The sequence below is a fragment of the Osmerus eperlanus genome, chromosome 10 (genome assembly GCF_963692335.1).
Source record: "Osmerus eperlanus chromosome 10, fOsmEpe2.1, whole genome shotgun sequence".
Taxonomy (NCBI): domain Eukaryota; kingdom Metazoa; phylum Chordata; class Actinopteri; order Osmeriformes; family Osmeridae; genus Osmerus; species Osmerus eperlanus.
The window spans coordinates 15,411,103-15,431,649 of record NC_085027.1 but is presented as its reverse complement, the minus strand read 5'-3'; the positions used below and the strand labels follow the sequence as shown (position 1 = coordinate 15,431,649).

General features: G+C 41.9%; 2 protein-coding genes across 3 annotated transcripts; both read left to right on the top strand.

The window, feature by feature from the left end:
• Positions 1-461: 461 nt before the first annotated feature.
• On the top strand, positions 462-18,116 carry vat1l (vesicle amine transport 1-like). Of its 2 annotated transcripts, XM_062471640.1 has the most exons (10): positions 462-1,080; positions 1,601-1,730; positions 1,917-2,132; positions 2,856-2,998; positions 4,422-4,525; positions 5,385-5,440; positions 5,560-5,577; positions 5,653-5,754; positions 15,636-15,719; positions 16,182-18,116. In XM_062471640.1, exons 1-10 carry the CDS (start codon positions 851-853, stop codon positions 16,278-16,280), a joined length of 1,182 nt encoding a protein of 393 aa, XP_062327624.1. In that variant the 5' UTR covers positions 462-850; the 3' UTR covers positions 16,281-18,116. The 2 variants fall into 2 exon arrangements, with proteins under 2 accessions (XP_062327624.1, XP_062327623.1); XM_062471639.1 differs by having other exon boundaries at positions 467-1,080; positions 5,560-5,754.
• A 911-nt stretch (positions 18,117-19,027) lies between these two features.
• Positions 19,028-20,457, top strand: clec3a (C-type lectin domain family 3, member A). Its single transcript, XM_062471390.1, has 3 exons — positions 19,028-19,190; positions 19,324-19,416; positions 19,986-20,457. Exons 1-3 carry the CDS (start codon positions 19,073-19,075, stop codon positions 20,381-20,383), a joined length of 609 nt encoding a protein of 202 aa, XP_062327374.1. The 5' UTR covers positions 19,028-19,072; the 3' UTR covers positions 20,384-20,457.
• Positions 20,458-20,547: the final 90 nt, after the last annotated feature.

Here is a 20,547-nt window from a genome sequence, read left to right as displayed (position 1 = left end):
CATTATTGTTTTTTGACATGGAAATCCATAATGAACACAACAAAAGGGAACATGAACCCCCTTTAAATGACTATTCCCAGTTTACCAATAACGCTCTGTGCCACTTTACCAAGACAGAGATAGAGACAAAATGGTTGGTAACAAAACAAAAACAATATGTTTGAAACACATTTCTAGATTTTCTGCAGCACTTTTATTTCTTACTAAAATACATATTACTACAAGGTAGGAAGATCAACCTTAAGTGTGCCACTTTACCCTTTGTTTACTGTATGCGCCTGCACACCATCGTGGGAATTCCTTGTTGTGGACAGCCTACTTGGTGATTAAACTTGATTCTGAATCAGATTCCCACTTTACCAATATTCACCGTACTTTTAAAAATTCACCAGCAGATGGCGAACTTTCCTCTTGTGTAGACTAGACACAGTAGGCTACCGTATTGTAAGAGAAACATAATTTTAAAGGAAATAGCCTGTCAATAATAATAATATTGTAGCCTGTCAAACCTATCGAGCCTATATGACATTGAGTAGCAATTCTTGTTATCTGAATTAGGCTTTAAGTCATGTCATGCCGCAGCATCATAGCACATTTCAGATCGTAACAAACAAATTTTTATTTTATTAATGAATAACTATTAACATAGATATGCAAGGGTTAGGGTTAGGGTTTGATTTCAGTACATCCTAAATGGCACTGCCGTTGTTGAGAAGGTCATCTCTGATCATTCGCATCAGAGTTTGCTGCTTGACAGTCGCTACGGAACAGGAACAGTATAGGCAATAGCTACTGCGTATTCTGAACTTGCTGTGGAAGGAGGTGGTCAGCACTGCATCTCCTCCACCTCATGAAGCCTACCGACATGGCTAAAGAAGGAGCGGAGATGATGGAGGAAACTGAGCACATGATAGAGAAGAATGGAGCAAAAGAAGCAGAAAATGCGGTATCTTCTGGAGGTGCCAAAGAAATGCGAGCCGTGATTTTGGCCGGTTTCGGTGGTCTGAACAAACTCCGGGTGACAAAGAAGGCGATGCCCGAACCTCAAGAGGGAGAGGTGAAAATTCGTGTCAAAGCATGGTAAATGTTTATTGAATTATTCAAATTATGGTACCGCTCACATAAGCAACATACTGCATTTGTGCAGGTAAGCTACTCCGTTTAGGTTACAGGTTATTTCATTTAGAACAGATCTGGAAAAGATAGTGGTAGTGATTTACAGCCTCGTTCAATTTTAACTTTAGTGAAATGTAAGCAATTATATGAAAAGCAAAAGCATACTTGATAAAAGTAACAGAAGTCTCTAAGCGGCGTTTGTTTTTTCTTTCAGTGTGGCGAACTATATTAGTAGCCATCTGCCAATAATAGCCTATAAGCTACAATGAATGCAAATAGTAGCCAATGTCTTCCAAGTGTCAAGCTTTTTAAAATTGTATTGTTTGTGAAGCATATTGGCCTTGAGAATGCAGCCTTACTAGACTTTTCTGGAATCTGACTCAACATTTTCTGGATGCACATTTGATTCACCACTTATGGTGAAAAAACCCCCACATCCAGCATAATTTATTTAGCTAAATCCATAATAAATGCAATGTTGCAGTGGCTTAAACTTCCTGGACCTGATGGTACGGCAGGGAAATATTGACAATCCTCCAAAAACTCCACTGGTGCCAGGTTTTGAATGTTCTGGAATAGTGGAGGCAATGGGGGAAAACACCAAGGGATTTGAGGTAAGTCAAGGAGCAGTGTGGTAAATCATACTATGTGGAGCCTACTTATATTTCTAGATATTACATCATCTGAAATTATGTGATTTCACCTGCAAGAATAAATAATTAAGCACCTTCATCTAACTTTGTCATCTAACCATACCTTTGCTATATATCATGTTTCAACACTCATTTTCCTGTCTCTAGATAGGGGACAGGGTGATGGCTTTTGTGAACTACAATGCTTGGGCAGAGGTGGTCTGCACGCCTCTGAATTGCGTCTATAAGATCCCTGATGAGATGACTTTCCCTGAGGCAGCAGCCTTCTCCGTAAACTTTGTGGCTGCATACATGATGTTGTTCGAGGTCGCCAATCTCCGGGACGGCATGTCTGTATTGGTCCATTCGGCAGGCGGGGGTGTGGTAAGTCTGCGTCTCAGTGAAGGTGGGCGGGGCGAGAGGGAAGAGAGAGAGAGAGAGAGAGAGAGAGAGAGAGAGAGAGAGAGAGAGAGAGAGAGAGAGAGAGAGAGAGAGAGAGAGAGAGAAAGAGAGAGAGAAACAGAGAGAGGGGAGGCAGACAGACATAAAAAGAGCTTGTTTTGGAAATCATATCACTGATGTGTTAATATAGATACCAACAGTGGCATATTTAGCTTTTGAAGGTAATGGACTGTGACTGTTATCACAAAGATCACATTCTGTGCTACGTAGATTTAGCTATTATTAAAGCTGGTAAAATCTTATAATGATTTATTTCACAGCTTAAAGAATTGCACACAAAGGATGTTTTAGCGATAAAGTGACATCCTTTTCAGTAGCCCAACTATCACTTTGTATGCCCGATGTATATCTCTACTTCACACAGATTTAGGAAATACTGCAAATACTTCTGAATTGTGGCGGACATGCTAGATATGGTGGACCATTATTCAAATAATACATGCAAAGCCTAGGTAAAGGACTTTGTGGTTATGTGTGAAAGGAAATTCAATTGTAAACCAAACAACAACAATGTGGTAAAGCTCAAAGAGAGCCATGTAACTATGGGGTGGTCTATGGACAGGTGTCTGGATTAGCCTCTTCCAGTATAAACAGCGCTGCCTCTGTGGCCGCCCGGTGACTTGCAGTGATTGTCTTGTTTTTCAGGGTCAAGCTGTGGCTCAGCTATGTTCCACTGTACCCAACGTCACTGTGTTCGGGACCGCCTCATCTTTCAAACATGATGCCATCAAAGACTCGGTGACTCACCTCTTTGACAGAAACCTGGATTATGTACAAGAAGTTAAAAAGTAGGAATTTTTATTATTTTTGATCAACTGTAATTTTGCCTTGTGGACAAAGATACCACAATAGGGATTTACTCAGTTTAAGAAATGAACAGTTAGTTGGTATACATATTAGCGGTAATTGGGTTTCTAAGGAAATCCAATTGTCTAAGAAAGGATTGAATATTATAGGTGAATATTATTGTGATGTAGACATATTTTGTCGCTATACTATGACAGTGATAATGTGATAACGTGGCATCTGCATCACCTCAGTGGTGATGCAGATGTTACCCAATGCCTTATTTGGACTTGTGTGGCTGCGGTCCCCATGGCAACAAACAGCTCGTCTCCACGAACAACAGCATTGTGTGGGGTGGAGCACCCCGAGCTTCTCTAAAGCCTGATCAACCTGCAACAGGCTGGGCTCTGGGGAACTAGAAAAATGAACCAATCAATAAAGAGCTTAGATGCTTTACAAATACCAAAAGGATACAGGACTATTGTGTTAGACTGGCTGTCCTGAACATTCAATATCTTCAGATAGCTTAAAGAGCAGTTCAAGGTAATTGTTTTGGTATTTTTTCAAAAGAATATTCCCAGATTACATTTTGTTTTAACAGGTTTCTAATACATTGCAATACAGAGGATTGCTGCCTACCCTTATGTAATACATTTCAGAAGTAAACCTCTTAGTGAGGTCCAATCTGCCTTAAATGTGCCACGATTCGGAACAGTGATAGTGTGCTGTGAGGTGAGGTGAGTCATCCAGCCAGAGACGAACAAGTCAGATTAGTCGTGTTCTGAACGAGGGTCTATACATGATTCTTTCATAAATAACAATTCAACACTGGAGTCTAGCTATTCTATCTATTGAGCTGTGTTTCCTCTTAAGGGGGCTAATCCTTAATTCCCCTTTTGGAAAGTACTGTTTTAGAACATATCACAATGGTGATGAATTTAGGGCTATCAGAAAGGCAGATTAATAATCCTTTCATCTCTCTGGCTCCAACATTCCTCTCAGGATCAAGAGCAAAGCAAAATTAAATTGGTCTCAAGGCCTACTTTTTACAATAGGCAAGACCAAGGGCATCACAAGACTGCTGAGTAGTTTAGCCAAGCAGGCAGCCGTGGGGCCACCAGGCAGAAAGGAAGGCATTAGGACCCTCTTGATCAGGCAGTAGAATGCCTTGATTAGCACATGCCTTTCATTCTTACATGTTGGTACCTCTAAATGAGTGCTGTTGTGCACACACTGCCTTAGATATTTGAGGAACTTTCCTTCATTTACTGTTCATTGTCTATTTGTTCATGGTATTTGAGAGAGCATTTTAATGAACACTGCCGATGAACTCATTTCTTTTCTGGCTGCTCATGAGGCCTGTGACTGAGCTTGTCTCTAATCGGGAAACAAGGAGCAGCTCATTGAATTTCCTGTGTCTTTTAGGATCTCTCCGGAGGGGGTGGACATCGTCCTAGACTGCCTGTGTGGTGAAAACACTGGGAAAGGCCTGGGCCTACTTAAGCCTCTGGGAACATACATACTGTATGGTGGGTGATATGTGCACTTGTTACATGGTTTCCTAATTAGTGGTCTATGTGGTATTTATATTCTGAGTGCCCGATACACACATATCTATGGTATGCAATACAAATGTTCACAGTGTTTGTGTGTGGGACATACTTGATATAAAGTGATGTACAGTATATTTTATGCAGTATATCTTAAATGAACCATTTTGGTCTTGAGGCAGCAAATACATAGAAATAACATTATTTATTCATGTTTAGGTGATTACCTGAAATTCGTCTGTCCTGCTTTGAACATGAAATTGACCCAAGCTTGTCAGACCTTTTGCTTCTGCATGTGCCGAGAATGCATAATATTCTATTATCTGAATGAAACAACTCACCAGCAGGTTATAGTGAATGTATGTGATCTCATTTGACACAGGAGGAAATTGAAAAATAATTTTAATTGATAAATAATTGATCAAAATTCAGCCGTGTTAAGACCAGACACAGCGACTCTCTGGCTCTGCCTTCCTATCTGAACATGCTTAATCACAGAAGTCTGCCCAGCCCCGAGATAATGTAGCATTAGAGTTACAGTGGGCGTATGTGAAGCCCTTTGTGACATTGCTTGTAAAAAGGGCTATACAAATACATTTTGATTTGAATTGATTTGACAGTGACATTCAAAATTGTAATACAAATCATGTTGTGTGAATCAATTATTGGCATTATCACTGGTAGAGTTAACTAGTGTGATACTGGGAATGTGCCAGGGCACGCCAGGGAAAAGGACGGTGCCAACCACTACTCCCCCACAATCCCCTTTACTGCCCAGCAGTCTGCATAGCAGCGCTGCCTCACTGTACACTTTTGTCTTTTGTTGTTGTGCTCTCAGGCTCATCAAACATGGTGACCGGGGAAACAAAGAGTTTCTTCAGCTTTGCAAAATCTGTGAGTCACAGATGCTTTATCTGTCAATCCGTTGTTATTATTATGCAAACAGTAGCGCGAATTCGGATAGGGACAGTGTTTTCAAATGGTGTGCCTGTGTGTCTGTTTGGACTCCACAGTGGTGGCAGGTGGAGAAGGTGAACCCCATTAAACTGTACGAGGAGAACAAAGTCATTGCTGGGTTCTCGCTCCTCAACCTCCTGTTCAAGCAGGGCAGGTATGGCCTGGTGAGGACGGTTGTGGAGAAGCTCATGGCCCTCTACAGCCAAAAGAAGATCAAGCCTCTGGTGGACTCCCTGTGGGCGTTAGAGGAGGTAGGACCCATGCCTGAACTGCTCCTTGTGGAACTTGTTTGATTGACAGGTCTGTCACAGCCCGTCTGTGAACGCTCCCAGCACCGTGCCCAAATCCACATGGAAACGAAGGTAACACAGATGACGGGGGAAGATGGCCGGGTTTTTAGAGGAGGTGGTGTGTGAAAACATCTCGGATGGGGTGTCATCTGTTGTTTGTCACCAATCCGAGCTGTGAGGAGTTGTCATCTGTCGTTGGATGCCCACCCCCCACCCCCACACACGAGGCAGGTGGGCTTGTAGTCCTGAACCATGCTTTTATCACAACAGTTACGCTTCACTCCCCCATCCCGCCCACACAGCTCAATATATTTCAATCACCTCTCTCCAGTCTCTGCCTGTGCATTCAAAGTCTCTGCTCCTCTCTGTCTGGGCTTGACTGAAAACCTTTGGAGGAATACCATCACACCCTTCTCTGTTCATGAGCAAACGCTAATGAGACATTTATATTTGGGCAGGTCATGGTGTCTGTCTTCAGATGCTTGCTTGGTGGATTACAGAGGGCCTGAATTAGTTTGGACTTTTCTTTACAGAAATAAACTCTACTCACATCTTAACGATACAGGTTGGTTTTGTATCTGGGTACAAACAGTTAAGACGAAGCAATGAGGCATGACATTAGATGTAGTTATTTTCTGTTTCGTTCTTCCATTTTTGATCTTAAATTGCTGCCTGCCGACCGATTCTTGCATCATTTGGTTTTTGAAGTTAAAATATAATTGGCGTATCCTGTAGAGAGGAATGAGGGAGGCTTTTCTTTGAGCTGTCTGATTTTCACCATATACATTTTTATAAAGAAATATTTTACAAATCCTTCCATCCAAACTTCCATTGAGCCTCTTTCTTTGTTGAGCTGAGGCATGAAGGTCTTGAATTATCTCTAAAGCAGGTGGCCTTACTGAGATTCATCTATTTCTTAGCACTAATGCTACTTAACAAGATTCCTTGCTAATTATGGTAGAATTAAGAGAGAGAAAACACGAAGTATCTCAATCTCCTTCTGAAATGGGTATGCGTAGTCAGACAGTGATTATGTGGATTGGTGCTGTTCTTTTTACATTTACAGTATACTTTTAAACAGATTATTTAGCATAAATGAGTGACTTCAATAGCGGTTTGGTTTGTTTTTCTCAGTCATCCTAGTGCAGTTATGTTGAACATAATGGGAAAGTTACTGACTCCCAGTCCCCACCCATTTGCTTAGTTGTCATGGTGTCAGAAGTGTGTGCCTTTCAACCACTAGCTTGCAAACTCACATCAGTATGGATGGGTGCTGTAAATGATCAGACAGCTATAGAAATTAAAAATATTTTTTTCACCTAAAATATAGTGACCAAGGTGTTTTCTTTACCAAATGTATTAAAATATCTTTACCTCAGAGTCAAAGGCAGGCACTGTAAATAATATTTTATTTTTCATTACAAAATACACCTCCATTATTCTTTGTACTCATTGTGGGAAAGCAAAAAAAATACTCTGCTTGTCATAAGTGTCCATCAGAAAACAAATTGGTTGATTATGGACCTGCTGGCTCTTAGAGCGTTAAACATTTTAATATGTCTTCCTTCTGCAAATAACACAATTAGCTTCCAGTTCTTTACAGCATCTGGCATGCAAACATAAAAAAAAGAAATGGACATTTAATACTTTTCGTGTATATTGTTTCTTAAATAGAAGACACTTATCTGCACTTAGTGGACTTTCTAGATACTGTTGACAGTGAAATGACTCCTGAGTATATATAAGACTCTGCCTGACAGATCTGTCTTTGTGCCCCTGCGTCAGAAGACACAGTCTGGCGAGTGATGAATTGAGTTCTGTCACCTGAATGCAGCACAAGCGCTGTTTCTTTGCACCCAGCCTAACCTTTCCATTTTAGCTGGTCGAATATTATTTATTTCTTAAATGTTCTCTCAAACTGTCACATTATGTATGAATATGCCCTTGAGAGTCATAAGGATTAGTGTAGACTTCTCTGTGCTCGGGAAAGGCCACCTGGCAGCATGGCATGGGTATCACTGTCGTCCAACAGAAGCCTCTACTCTATTGTGTTAGATTGTTCCTTACTGTAGAGAGCTCAACCACTCTGCTCATCATGTGCAGATTGCAGCTGACACAGTGTGCGTGGAGGAGAGAGAGAACCGAGAAAGAGTTGATGACAAAGTAATTGTTCTAGCTACTGTAGAGAGAAGGAGAGGTTTGAATGAGAGTCTCAAGTGTTGGAACAACGAGACCGAGCCTGGCTGAAGTCGTTCCGTCTTTCCCTGAGATCACATGATACAAGACCCCGAGGGGGGAGAGAAATGAGTTGGCAATGTCGTCTCCCAGCAATGGAAATCTTATTACCTGTGCGGTGTTCATGCTTTCTGGACTCTGCATGCCCCTCCGGCCTCAGCTGAAGATAAATATCTGGATGCTTTGGAAAGCTGCATTTATCAAAGGACAGCTTTTGTGGAGCCTGCGGCTGCACCACGATTGTTTGCTTTCTTCCTTTATCGTCTGCAATGAAAAGGCAGCTCATGGACCATCTCTTCATGACATATCTTGTTGACCCGGGGACATTTTGTTGCTCCACCTAGCTTCAAACTCCAGACACAGATGTTGTTCAAAGCCATATATCAATCAACTTTGCACAGTGAATATAAACCACTATGCCCTGGAAGCCCCGCTGGTATCTGATTCAGCCCAGAAGACCCCAGTAAGATTTCTTATGCTTTTTACAGCTTCTGCTTTGAAGATTGGCTTTGACGCCAAATGTTTCAATCTTCCATGCCATACCCATGCTACTCCCTGAGTACCACAGACATGCTCTCCTGTACTGATGGGGTAGAGAAGCAGACATTACGGGGATCAGAGCGAGAGGACTCAGATGGGAGAGGCAGGAGGGCTGGGCTGGCAGGGCAAACAAGACAGGTAGGCACCCGGGGAGTGAAACTGTATGATAGGTGATAACTCCTACAGACTCAGTCACAATTACGAATCAAGTCCTACGACGTGGCCGAGAAGGAAACTGATGTGTGACACAACGTGTGGGGGTGGCGGTGAGTGGTTGGAGAACCGGAGTAGATATACTGTTGAGTTGATGAACCTCAGGTGTGTAGACAAAGCAAGTGGAGTGGAAGACATGGTCTGGATCACTGGCGCCTGGAGCCATGCTTACACACACATACACATACACATACACACACACACACACACACACACAGGTGAGAGAGCCTGGTATGGACTAGGTTGAAGTGGAGGGCATGACACAGTGCCCCAGAACTGAACACAAATGAGAAGGAGGAGAGATATTGGAAGAATGCACCGACGTACCATAGACTTCCACAGCTGCATCCACCTCCTGCAGCTCTGTCTGCCTTTGACGACGTATCAGGAAATGAGAATTTACCTTCATAATAAGAACTTTGAAGTAGTATTACAGTATGTCTGGCATACACTCACCTTGAGCAAACTAACTGGTGGTATTAAAGCCTTCTTATATGACTGTAACTAATGCCATTTTGATGAAAGATCTACACTATGCACCTGTATGTTGTCTAGGGATTGTAATAGTATTGGCCGTTTACACACAAGTGTACACCTACAGAGTCAACCATATTTACCTCAGAGGCTCTTGTGCATCCTGAGTGCTCTGCTCTGCTCTCCTCTCCCTCGAGCCAGGCCTTGCAGGACTCGGAAGGCTGCAGAAACCCCTGATTTACTATCCTTTTAGCGGCACTTGTTCACCAACACTTTAGTGTATTTTTCAGAACGTGTTTTGACCATGAGGCCATTACTAGCTGACTGGCTGGCTAGATGGTCTGCTGGCTGGCTGGCTGTCTGGCTGCAGTGAAATTATTTCTCCTTTATTGAGGGAACAAAGTCAGGATTCTTAGTCATTAGGTGGTCACAGTTAAACTTTTTAAATTGGAAGCCAATTATTTTTGGAAGTTTAAGTCCCAGTACTGAATCTTGGAACTGTTTCCAGATACATCTGGTTGTTAAAGAATTATTTCCAGTTCAAGCTCTTAGATGAAGCCTGTTTTGACAGTAGAAAGACCCTTGACATGGCACACCTGCAGTAAGGGAACTTCTGGCCCTACACAGTGCTCTAGTGTGTCCTGCAGTGTCATCTCCTGTCATGTAACTGTGCTGCAGAATTAGCCCTACATATATCACTCTAGCTCTGACATCTCCTCACCCTGCCAAGCTTGGTCATGTTGCCATGGAAACGCAGGCCCTTGCTCTGGAACGTGGTAAACGTGGCAGCAGAATGCGTGGCAGACCTCAGTGAAGGCCGCAGTGTCAGGACAGTGACCAGGCTGTCTCACTGACCACTCGGCTGAGATGGCCGGGCCGCATTTGTGGGAAGCACATGGGCTCTTAAGAGACAAGAAAGACAGAGACTGCCATGTTTGATTGCCTGGATTCACTGGCAGAGAGGGGATTGACACACGGTTCCCAGTGTGTATGCTATGCAGCAAGATCCCCATAATATGCTTCACGAATGAATTGTTACTGTCTCTACCCTCACAACTTTACAATGTCTGTTTACGGCAGAGAGGAAAATGGTTGTTTTCACCCCCTCAACCCCCGCTTGCTGGGCCTCCTGCAGCTTTTCCGATGGACACTGTAATTGGTCCACATGTTGCGTGATCTTGGCCTTGGTTGTGCTGGCTGAGGTAATCACTCTCCACCTGACAGAGGCCTGACTGAAGCTCTGTAAAGAACACAGAAGTCTGGCTGTCTCTCGTCATTAAGGCTAGAAGGATCTGAAACCCCTGGCATGTCCAGGGCTGGAGCTGGAACCTGTGTTCTCCTCTTGTAAATGTTGTTGCACGGAGATAAAGATGTGGATGACTCCATTCTTTTGTGAGAGAGATTCATGAAAATTAATGTATACTTCCAGTTATTTTAAGAGACTTAAGAAGAGATGCACTACTAGTACGATGTACTACTACATCGTTGTACTTAAATAAATAAATAATTAAATAAAGATAATGCATTATTTTCCCCTCTTGTCATGCTTAAGACTAAATAATTTGTATTTTTTTTTAATGTATTCAGAGTCTCAAATGCGAGCACATTTGCCTCATATTTGGGAGCTTGGGAGAGTTACAGACTCATTCAACAACAGCATCATTCATTTTGACATGACAGATATCAACTGTTGTCACAACCGTATTTTTGTGGTAAATAATACGTAGTATTATGTAGTAGTCTTGGTCCACTGTTTATCAAGAGCCCTGTCATGTTGACATCAACTTGATAAGCCTAAATTGCATGGGTACATCTACTAGACCACAGCCCTGCCGGAACATTCAGTGAAAACCCTCTTTTGTTATTGTGGAACAATAGTGTGAAAAGAGCACAGACAGACGCTCTGGCCATCGTAAACTGATTAAAGGAGGTATTTGCAGGTCTGAGAATCCCGATTGAATTTGATTGTTCCTGAGAATCTTTAGCTACTGACTTGATTAAGATTCCTTAACGGTTCTCATGGTGTTCAGAAGAAGCTTTACCACTTTACCAAAAATAAGCAGGATTCCGCTGTAATTTGTACTTTTTGTGAGGAGTGTATGTAAAGTATTTTATATGTATCTCATTTGAAATGCACTCATTTGTACCATAGTCCTCTCTTGTGATACCATATGACAGGTACTGGTATCACCCAGCCCCAATTACTTGCTCTCCTTCTTCTGTGACAGGGCTCTTTCCGATATCTGATAATTGCAGCAGACACCTACAAACATTTATATATATATATATATCCTGTGAGTGTGTTTGTGTGTGTTTGTGTGTGTGTGAAATGCGTGTGGAGGATGGGACAATGTGAGCTGTTCTTCTTGGTGCAGAAGATGATATCTGGTCGTTAAGGAGCTGCCTCTATCGATCTCAGAGGAGCGCCTCCCTGCTAAGCATTCACATTACAGCTGCTTGCTGAAAAAGGCCAAGTCTTTTATCAACTAACCACGCATCTTAGGAAGGACCATGTGATGCTCATAGGCTAATACATGACTTAACACAAATGGTAATCCACCTCAGTCTCCCACCACATTGCATGTGTGTCAGATTTAGGTATCAATGTCAAAATGATTTCAGGGATATCTGACTAAAGCTGTGTTTATGATTTAATAAATTGATAGACCACAGCGACACTGGGATAGCATTTTTCTGTTAGCCATGTCTGTGAGGGCCTTCATGAACTGTTGCTTATGTATTTAGAATCAGAATCAGAATGGGTTTTATTCGCCATGAAAGTTTGCACAGACAAGGAATTTGCTTTGGCAGGAAGGTGCAAACATTAAACATATAGGAATATGAAATTTAAATATGAGGACTAACTATACTAAGGGTACATAACTAGCAGTACTAAGTGGAATTAGAATTTAAATAAACTATACAATAAAATATAAAATAACATATAAGTTGCAGTAATTTACAATATCAAAATACAAATATTACAAAAAATACAAATGGTACAAGATTGTGTAGTGCAGTGCAAAAAGCAGTGTGTTTTAAGGACATTGAGTCATGAAGTCAGTGTGAACCCTTGGCCTTATTAACAAACATTACACCGTGTAGAGTTGGAAATCTTCTACAGGAACTTGTAGAGGTGGCCCTCCAGAAGGTGTAGTACAGTGTTATGGGACCAATGATACCATGTTTTAAAGAGTAGTGTGTTCAGAAAATATACTGTATATGTGCTCCCTCCCAACTGAACCAGCAACTTTCTCTTTCTGTTGTTGTCAGTGAACTTTGGCAGGACATGTTAGCTGTCCTCTAAAATCAAAAGCCCATGAAAAGATTCATCATCATTCATTATAGAGGAGTGGTGTGCAGGCACACATCCTGACAGGCAGGCAGACAGGCTGGCTGGCAGACAGGCTGGCTGGCTGGCTGGCAGGGAGACAGGCTGGCAAGCTTGTAAACAGACAGCCCACTGCTTGTGTGTGTGGGAGTAGAATTCTGGGGGTGTGGGTTAGTGCGAATGCTGACCCTGGCCAACCATTCTGACTTGGAAGGAGGGTGTGTGTCTGTATGAGGAGTTGGTGCAAATATGTTTTGGGGTGTTACAGGGGTAGAGGAGGTGTAGTGGATTCGGAAGGTGTGTGCCTGGGAGGGCGAGAGGAGATTTCTGGATACTCATGCTGTTTTTGTGCTAGAGAAGAGTTGGTTGTCCAGTTGGAAGTGACTTGGTAGAGAACAGACCAATGGCGGTGTCCTATACAGGCTCCACTCCAGGAGCACACAGCTAAGACTGGGCAGATCCTCATTACTGGTTCCCGGAGAGTTGCCTGCAGTACAATAACCCCCTACCAGCTCGCAAACTAAAACCTCCCCATCATTGTTAGTTTAGGTCCCTGACCCACTTCTGCCCTCAATGTGGATTGTTTCATTCCTATACACGTGCAATGTTTTAGAAACAATGGCATTGTCACAAAGAGGCATTGCGTGTCCTGTCTTAGTCTGTCGTAATGAGAAAATAATTTCCTGACATTCACTGTTGTCATCTGTCTTGGACTGAACTTTCCCCATGTAGTGATGAATTAGATCCAGGAGAGTAATAATGAATAGCATAGGTAGAGCAATCATGTTAACCTTTCCCATGAATATAATACTGTTCATCATGCCAACGCTGGCATATTATGACTCAATAAGCATGTATGTTCATCATTTCACAATGCGCACACACAAACACAAAAATTAAAAACCAATGAACACACATACATACTCATTTCAACAAATTGTGCTTGTGTCTGGAAGATATACAATAAATTTATCTGAAAGTTTATTAAAAATTAAGAGAAAATGTAATAGCGGCATACTCAAACCAAATTATACAGGATTGATTTTCTGTTGGAATTGTAGAAGAAATAAGACGGATTAAATATAATTCTATTAAACATCACATATCAGAGTTACAGTACATGGCTCAAATCCAGCTCACCAAAGTAGACCAGTCTACAATGGGAGTCCCTAGTTCTTGTGAATTCCCTGTAGTTCAACATTCTGCCTCAAAGCCATTTCATTCAGCTTTCCCAAGTATGAATGACATATATATGAATTGGTTGATTGATTATGAATAACCTACAATTGAGCTATTAAAGTAATAGAGCCCATTATGGTTCTTTGGTAGAATACAATAAATGCCCAGTTGCATTCTGTGAATAGCTGAAATAAAAAGGTGTATTTTGACATAAGATATGACCTGTGACTAATTTTAATAGTTTTGAACCCTTGGGGGAAAGGGGTGCCACTGAGTAAAAATGGAAATATTGCAACCTTTTAAATTTACAAAACAGATTGTGTGTGTTTAAAAAAAAAATCATTTTCATGAGTGCTTAATGGCTCTTTACAACCACATTTCAAAGTCAATTTTGCCAGTACTCTGACAGGGGAGAATGTGCAATATATGCCTGCATAGATGTGGTAGCTCTCAACAATGCAATTGACTGTGCTCGCATCGCTATAGGCTGCAGTAATAGATGCATACTGCAGCAATCACCCTCATCGCACAGGCACAGAGGGGCAGACTGCGATCGGCAATGCCCCTTTCTGCACAGCAGCTGGCCGGTTGTCTAAAGGCTGTTTACAGGAAGGACACTGGTCTGCTGTGAGAGCTAAACATGATAACGAACAATATCAACCAAAACTATAAACTATTGGTAGAAAGCATTGAAATGCTGCTAAATATGTGACTTTATGGCAGCATCTGTCTGTCATGTCCACGTATACTTACTGTTGCTACCCAACGCTGGGTCCCAGTCAAAATTGGATTGAGATAGAGGATTTGGATAATTAGTCATATCATTCTGGTCTGTGGCTTTCAGTGAAATATTGCTCTGAAATGTATTGAGTGTCTGGTGAACCCGTCAACTCTCACCAGGAATCATACGATAAGCTGCAAGCTTACAACTTATTTGACACAGGTCAATATCTGTAGGTCACGGCCAAGGGGTGTGGAATGGTGGAACTGTAGGCATTGACTAATCAGTGTCTGGCTTGGAGAAGGACACTTATGTTCTGAGTTCTTTTCCATCACTGCAGCCGTTGCCTTGTGGAATGTCGACTCCCACAATACAAAATACGGCACTGTGAAAATGGCGTTGTATAGCCAGGGTAAAATGCCACCTGTAACTGTAATGACGTTGAATATGATTTTCTAGGTATTTGTATGCGTTTGTGCACATTCCATGTTTGGCAGAGTTAGACACTAACCTCACGTTTTGTGATTCATTCAGAGGGAAGACTAAACCATGGATGTGTTCATCTCTACATCTGCTTAACGCTTATTGAGTATTGAGTGTGTCCTCTCACATCTCCAAACTGCAGAACGAACAGTCTGTAACAGTTGAGAACATGACCTTCAGCCTTGTAGCCACTTGTAGCCAACACTGAATCACACACTTGTTTACTTACATTCAGCCTCTTAAAATATTTCTCAACACTTTTATGCCAATTGACTGTATTTAATTACATCACAACTACCTCAGTTGTGAGGTTGGCTGGTATGCGTGCTGAACACATATCAGGGTGCTCTATAAAGTAAAGAATCTGGGTGTTTTAAAATCGCCCTCTGCGAGATAGGATTCTCAAATTAGAAGTAAATGACTCTAGATGGTTCTCAATGGAATTCTAATGTTCTGAAGAGACCCCACAACCCCTCACCAGAATGATTGCTTTGTCTCCTTTCATTTGTTCACATAACTCGATCACCATTTTGCTATCTTTGTCACTACTGCCACCTCATGTACAGAGCCTTGAACTGCATTCTCGCCACTTAAAGAAAAAAACCTGTTGAACTGTTTAAATATGTATTTATTTGTGTGTTGATTGTTAATGTATTTATATCCCAGGTAAAGGAAGCAATGCAGAGGATTCATGACCGGGGCAACATAGGAAAACTCATTCTGGATGTAGAGAAGTCCCCTACACCTTTGGTAAGTGTACATTGTAAGCTTTGATAAACATGATCAAAAGTACAGGGAACAAATCGGGTGAAGAATGCATGAAAGGCATTTTTCAAATCAGAGCGACATGAGCAGATGTTGGTCGTTACGTAGATAAGACAGAACCTTTTAACAATGAACAGAATGTCAACATTGGTTTCCATGGTGACTCTGCAATGTCAAACCTCCTTGTGCACAGCGAAGCAAACATGATAACAAAATCAAAACAGAGGTGTATTAATACAATGTTACTACAACTATTTACATAATTTCCTTAACCCATGAGCACCAATAAAGCAGTTTGATTAATATTGTCATGGTAACAGCAGTTGGCTTTGATGTTATCCTTGGTCAATCAACAACAATGTTAGACCTAGTCTGCTATGACAGTGGTTTTGGAGCCTACCGGTAGTTATGGAGAGATGATGATGATGATGAGCTATTTCTGTATAGATGGCCAGTGACAGCACAGAGACCAGCGAGGCCGGTGAGGAGGAGGAGGAGCACGAGGGGGACATTGACAACAAGGAGCGCATGCCCTTTATCCAGTAAGACCAGGCTCTGCACTGTAGCCTGCTGGGCCCCCTCATCGATGGAGCAGTGGAGAGCAGTCATACCACCACAGACCCCCCTGCATCAGAACCAACCATCATCAACTCAAACTGTACAGTGTGTGTGTGTGCGTGTGTGTTTGTGTGTGTCCGCGCGTGTGTCTGTCCGTCCATTGTCTGTCTCTGACATTTGGTTTGTAACGTGTGGAGAAACAGTATGAGAACAAACTGTTAAAACACAACACCGTGGTTGTAAAATCAGATTAAGTGATATTCTCCTGCAGTGTTATGATGAATACTTTATTGCGGACCAAAACAGTGCTTGAGAGATGCTTCAGATTCAGAGGCAAGCTCTTGGGTATTCTTTGCTTCCTGTTGCAATCCCAGCAAGTAACCAGCAATTAGGAATGGAAAGTGTTTACAAGTGATTGCTTTATTAAGTGGCTATTAGAGAGAAACATTTGTTTAACTGCTAGTGCGGAAGAGTACAGTGAGAGACATTGAATGCATCAAAGACATGTTTCAAAGAAGATTGCTTTGCTCTCACATTTTGGTTGATGGAAAGGAGAGAGGGAACGAGCAAACCTAGCTTTATAACTCTGTTTTTCTTTCCCCTGAATTATGATGACTTACTAGCGAAAGAGTTTTTCACTCACTATACCATTGAATACACAGTGGTATCTGCCTCACGGCAGATTGCAGTTTCCCTCTACTTGCTGCCATTGTTCTAAAAAGTCACTCTAGAATGCCATCTGTCACCTTCTTCCCCCTCCACTCACTTTAAAGGTCTATGACTTAAGAGAGGACCTAAGCTATGCCACTGTTTAAATGCTGTTTAATACATTGACCTGATCATCAGGGACCAGTCCTTTTACAGTATCAACATGGAATCACCAGTGCCTTTGAGCTACAAGTTTGCAGTCATGCAGAGGATATGTTATTGAAATGTGTCCATTACATAGACATTATTCATCGGAATCCATATTTCAGTCTGAATCTTGAGATTCTACTGCTGGGTAATATCAAAACATTGCATTTCATATAGTTTTACAGTCATATAAATTTAGGATTGGGCCCCCATATTCAGAGAAAGTACAGCAAAGAAACTGTGGGCAGTGTTGTGGTCAGGACACTGTGGGCAGTTGTGTTGTGGTCATGTAAGGATGAGAAGACTTTTGGGTCGATGTTATTTTCCATGTGTGTAAGGAGCCATGTCAAGTGTACCTGCTAGTGCCTGTGTATAGTGTTCAATGCCTCACCAAGTGAATTCCACTGAAGGAGAACTCAACTAAACAGAAAAGCTGATCTAGTGTTCAGAAAAGCAGTATTTTAACCCAGTTGAGCTACTACATAAGTAGGGATATGGTTCATACCCCTACTTATGTATCGTATATCCTTTAGAGATCCATATGAATCTCTTTAGAGATTAATTATAAACTAGTAAAATGATAAGGAAAGCTATTAATGTTTCACGGATATTCTACTCACATTCTAGACTTCAAATCAAATCTATGAAAAAGCATCTGCGGATAGGTCCATCTAATGTTGACTGTGTCTTTTGTATTTCTGTGTTTTCCTGGTCTGGAATGTAGAGTAACTTGAAGTGTGTAAGTGTGTGCCCATTGCCAAGTCATTATGATAAATAGTTAACATGCCTTAAAAGTAAAAAAAAAAATGCTAAAGAAATACAAAAGAAACTATGTGTAACTGCAGCCTGCTTATAGGTAGATGGAGATATTGTTTACCTGTCGGTATTAGTGTTATGTTATGTTCTACTGTACTGTATGTAGAAGTCCAGTTTTGTTTACATGAATACATTTCTATGTAGAGCACTCTGGACGGGTTTGTGTTTTTCTTGCCATAATTTGTCAGTTTTGGGCCAAGGATGTTTAAACTGAATTCACAAGCTCCTATGTCCCCTCTCAAAATGAACACTTCATTTTTGTGAATTAATGTCACCAAAAAATTATTTGGATTTAATACTCAGCTATAATATGTCATCTTAGAAATGAACCACTATTTAAACTGTGCAAAACTATTTTGTGTTAAAGAGTGTGTTCCTGGGACCAGAGTGAGGCTGCAAGTCTCTGATACGCCCCATGGGCTTGCTCAGAAACACTTCTCCCACCGCACCTCTCTTCCTTCGTCGACTCAGCATCACACTCTAAAAATAGCCTCCCCTACACTGGAGCTGGGGAGCTGGACTTCCTTGGCTCTAATGGCTACTCTGTTTACAAGCATTATGCAACTAACAACTGTATGTTATTGAAATATGATATCGGTAAGGGTTAGCAGCATTGCTCTTCTTATTTTTGATATCTCACCTGTATAGTCATCACCTATTTTACCTGTAGCCTGAGCCTCCACTTGCATCCAGCCAATCAAGGCATTTTCCAATCTTCTAGAATGTATTCAGCATGTACAAAATAGACTTCAACACAGCACATCTGCTTTTACGGAACATTCTGTAATATATATTTGCAGTCAAAGAAAATACGGCTTGTTGGTTAAATGAAAAGGAAAACTCCTAAATGAATTCCACCTTGTCCCCGGTAAATATTTATGAATGACTAGAGACAGGGACATCATTGTTGTCACTCCACATGCTTTTTCAAGCCCCACTGATGCTTGAAAAAAAAAGCTTAGTTACATAGCGTGAACCAATAGGTGGCAAGGTCCTGCAGGAGCAAACAGAGAGGCTGTATATATATGGTGCTGCACACAGGGTTTGGCCTCCTCTGTCACTGTTTTAAAGTGTGTGTCTGCCTCCGGTGGGATCTGCTGGCCTCAAGCATGGCACGTCCTGTCTACCTGGTCCTCCCTATCTTTCTGGTTCTTTGCCTGTCCTTGCTTCAACATGGCTACAGCAGCCCATCTCGCCCCAGGAAGGCCGTGCTAGCCCGACAGAGAGGTAACCATACTGTACCCACAACTTGCACATACCGGCACACACACACACAAACACACACATTCTCCACTCACTAGACCCTTTGCTGTCAGTGCTTATTTAGCATGGCTATCTGATTGTGTACTTTTCTATTGAGATCGGGCGACAGATGAGGATGATGTGAAGTCCCAGCTGGAGAAACTGTGGCAGGAGGTGAACTCTCTGAAGGAGATTCAGGCTCTGCAAACAGGTATAGGTATACTGCTGAGCTGGCTTCTCTCACACACAGTGCTCTATGGCTGGGGGGGGTGAGGAAGTGGTGAGGGGAGGAAAGGAATGCATCATGGAGGAGGCAAAACAGACTTTCGTGAAAATCATTTCCCTTGGAATGCCTTTTAAAGATGAATCTGACCGTTGAATTTAATAATTATTTAGACAAAGTATACTTGGAAGTAAAACATGTATGCATGACTTATTTCAAAAATAGCAGGGCTGGATTTTGCTCTTTTAGGAAGTCCTGATCTTGACTAGACCTGTGGATCATATGATGGACTGTTGGTCACTTTACATTGCATTGCCATGAAAGTTGCTGGGGCTTTTCTCCATGTCATCAGTCGGTGCAGTCACCAGTTACCACTAGAGGGCAGGAGTTTCTGAGTTTTACTAGTAATAGCAAGGATGTAAGGATGTTGAGTACAAAATCTCCATGCTGAGAAGACCATTGAGATTTCCAGTGATTTGTGTCTCATGTTTATTCTTTGATTTTCTCGTTTTGGTGTTGTTGAAATGCCCTATACTGTTGTTGCCCTCTGTTTTCAGTGTGTCTTCGTGGCATCAAAGCTCACAGGAAGTGTTATCTGACCATTGAGGAGCCCAAGCACTACCATGAGGCCAATGAAGACTGCATCGCCCAGGGGGGAACCCTTGCCACCCCGCGTGACCTCAATGAAAACAACGATCTGAGAGACTATGCAAAGAGGAGCGCCCCGGGATCCAAGGACTTCTGGATCGGTGTTGCAGACATTGTGAAGGAAGGCCAGTATGTGGATGTCAACAGCATGCCCATCAGCTACTTCCACTGGGACCGTTCCAAGAAGCAGCCCACAGGGACTCAGATGGAGAGCTGTGTGGTTCTCTCCGTGGTAGCACAGGGGAAATGGTATGATGAGGTTTGCCGCAGTCAGAAAAAATACATCTGTGAATACATCATTCCGTAACTTCCAGCTCCAACATAAAAAGACAGAGGATTGTTGATCATTCATGCTGGCTATTAAAATACATTGGAAATATTCGAACACTGGCTTGCAAATCTTTTGAATGCACCTTTCTAATCCAGCTCCTTAATGCCTCATAATTCTGTATGTATCTAACAACAACTGTG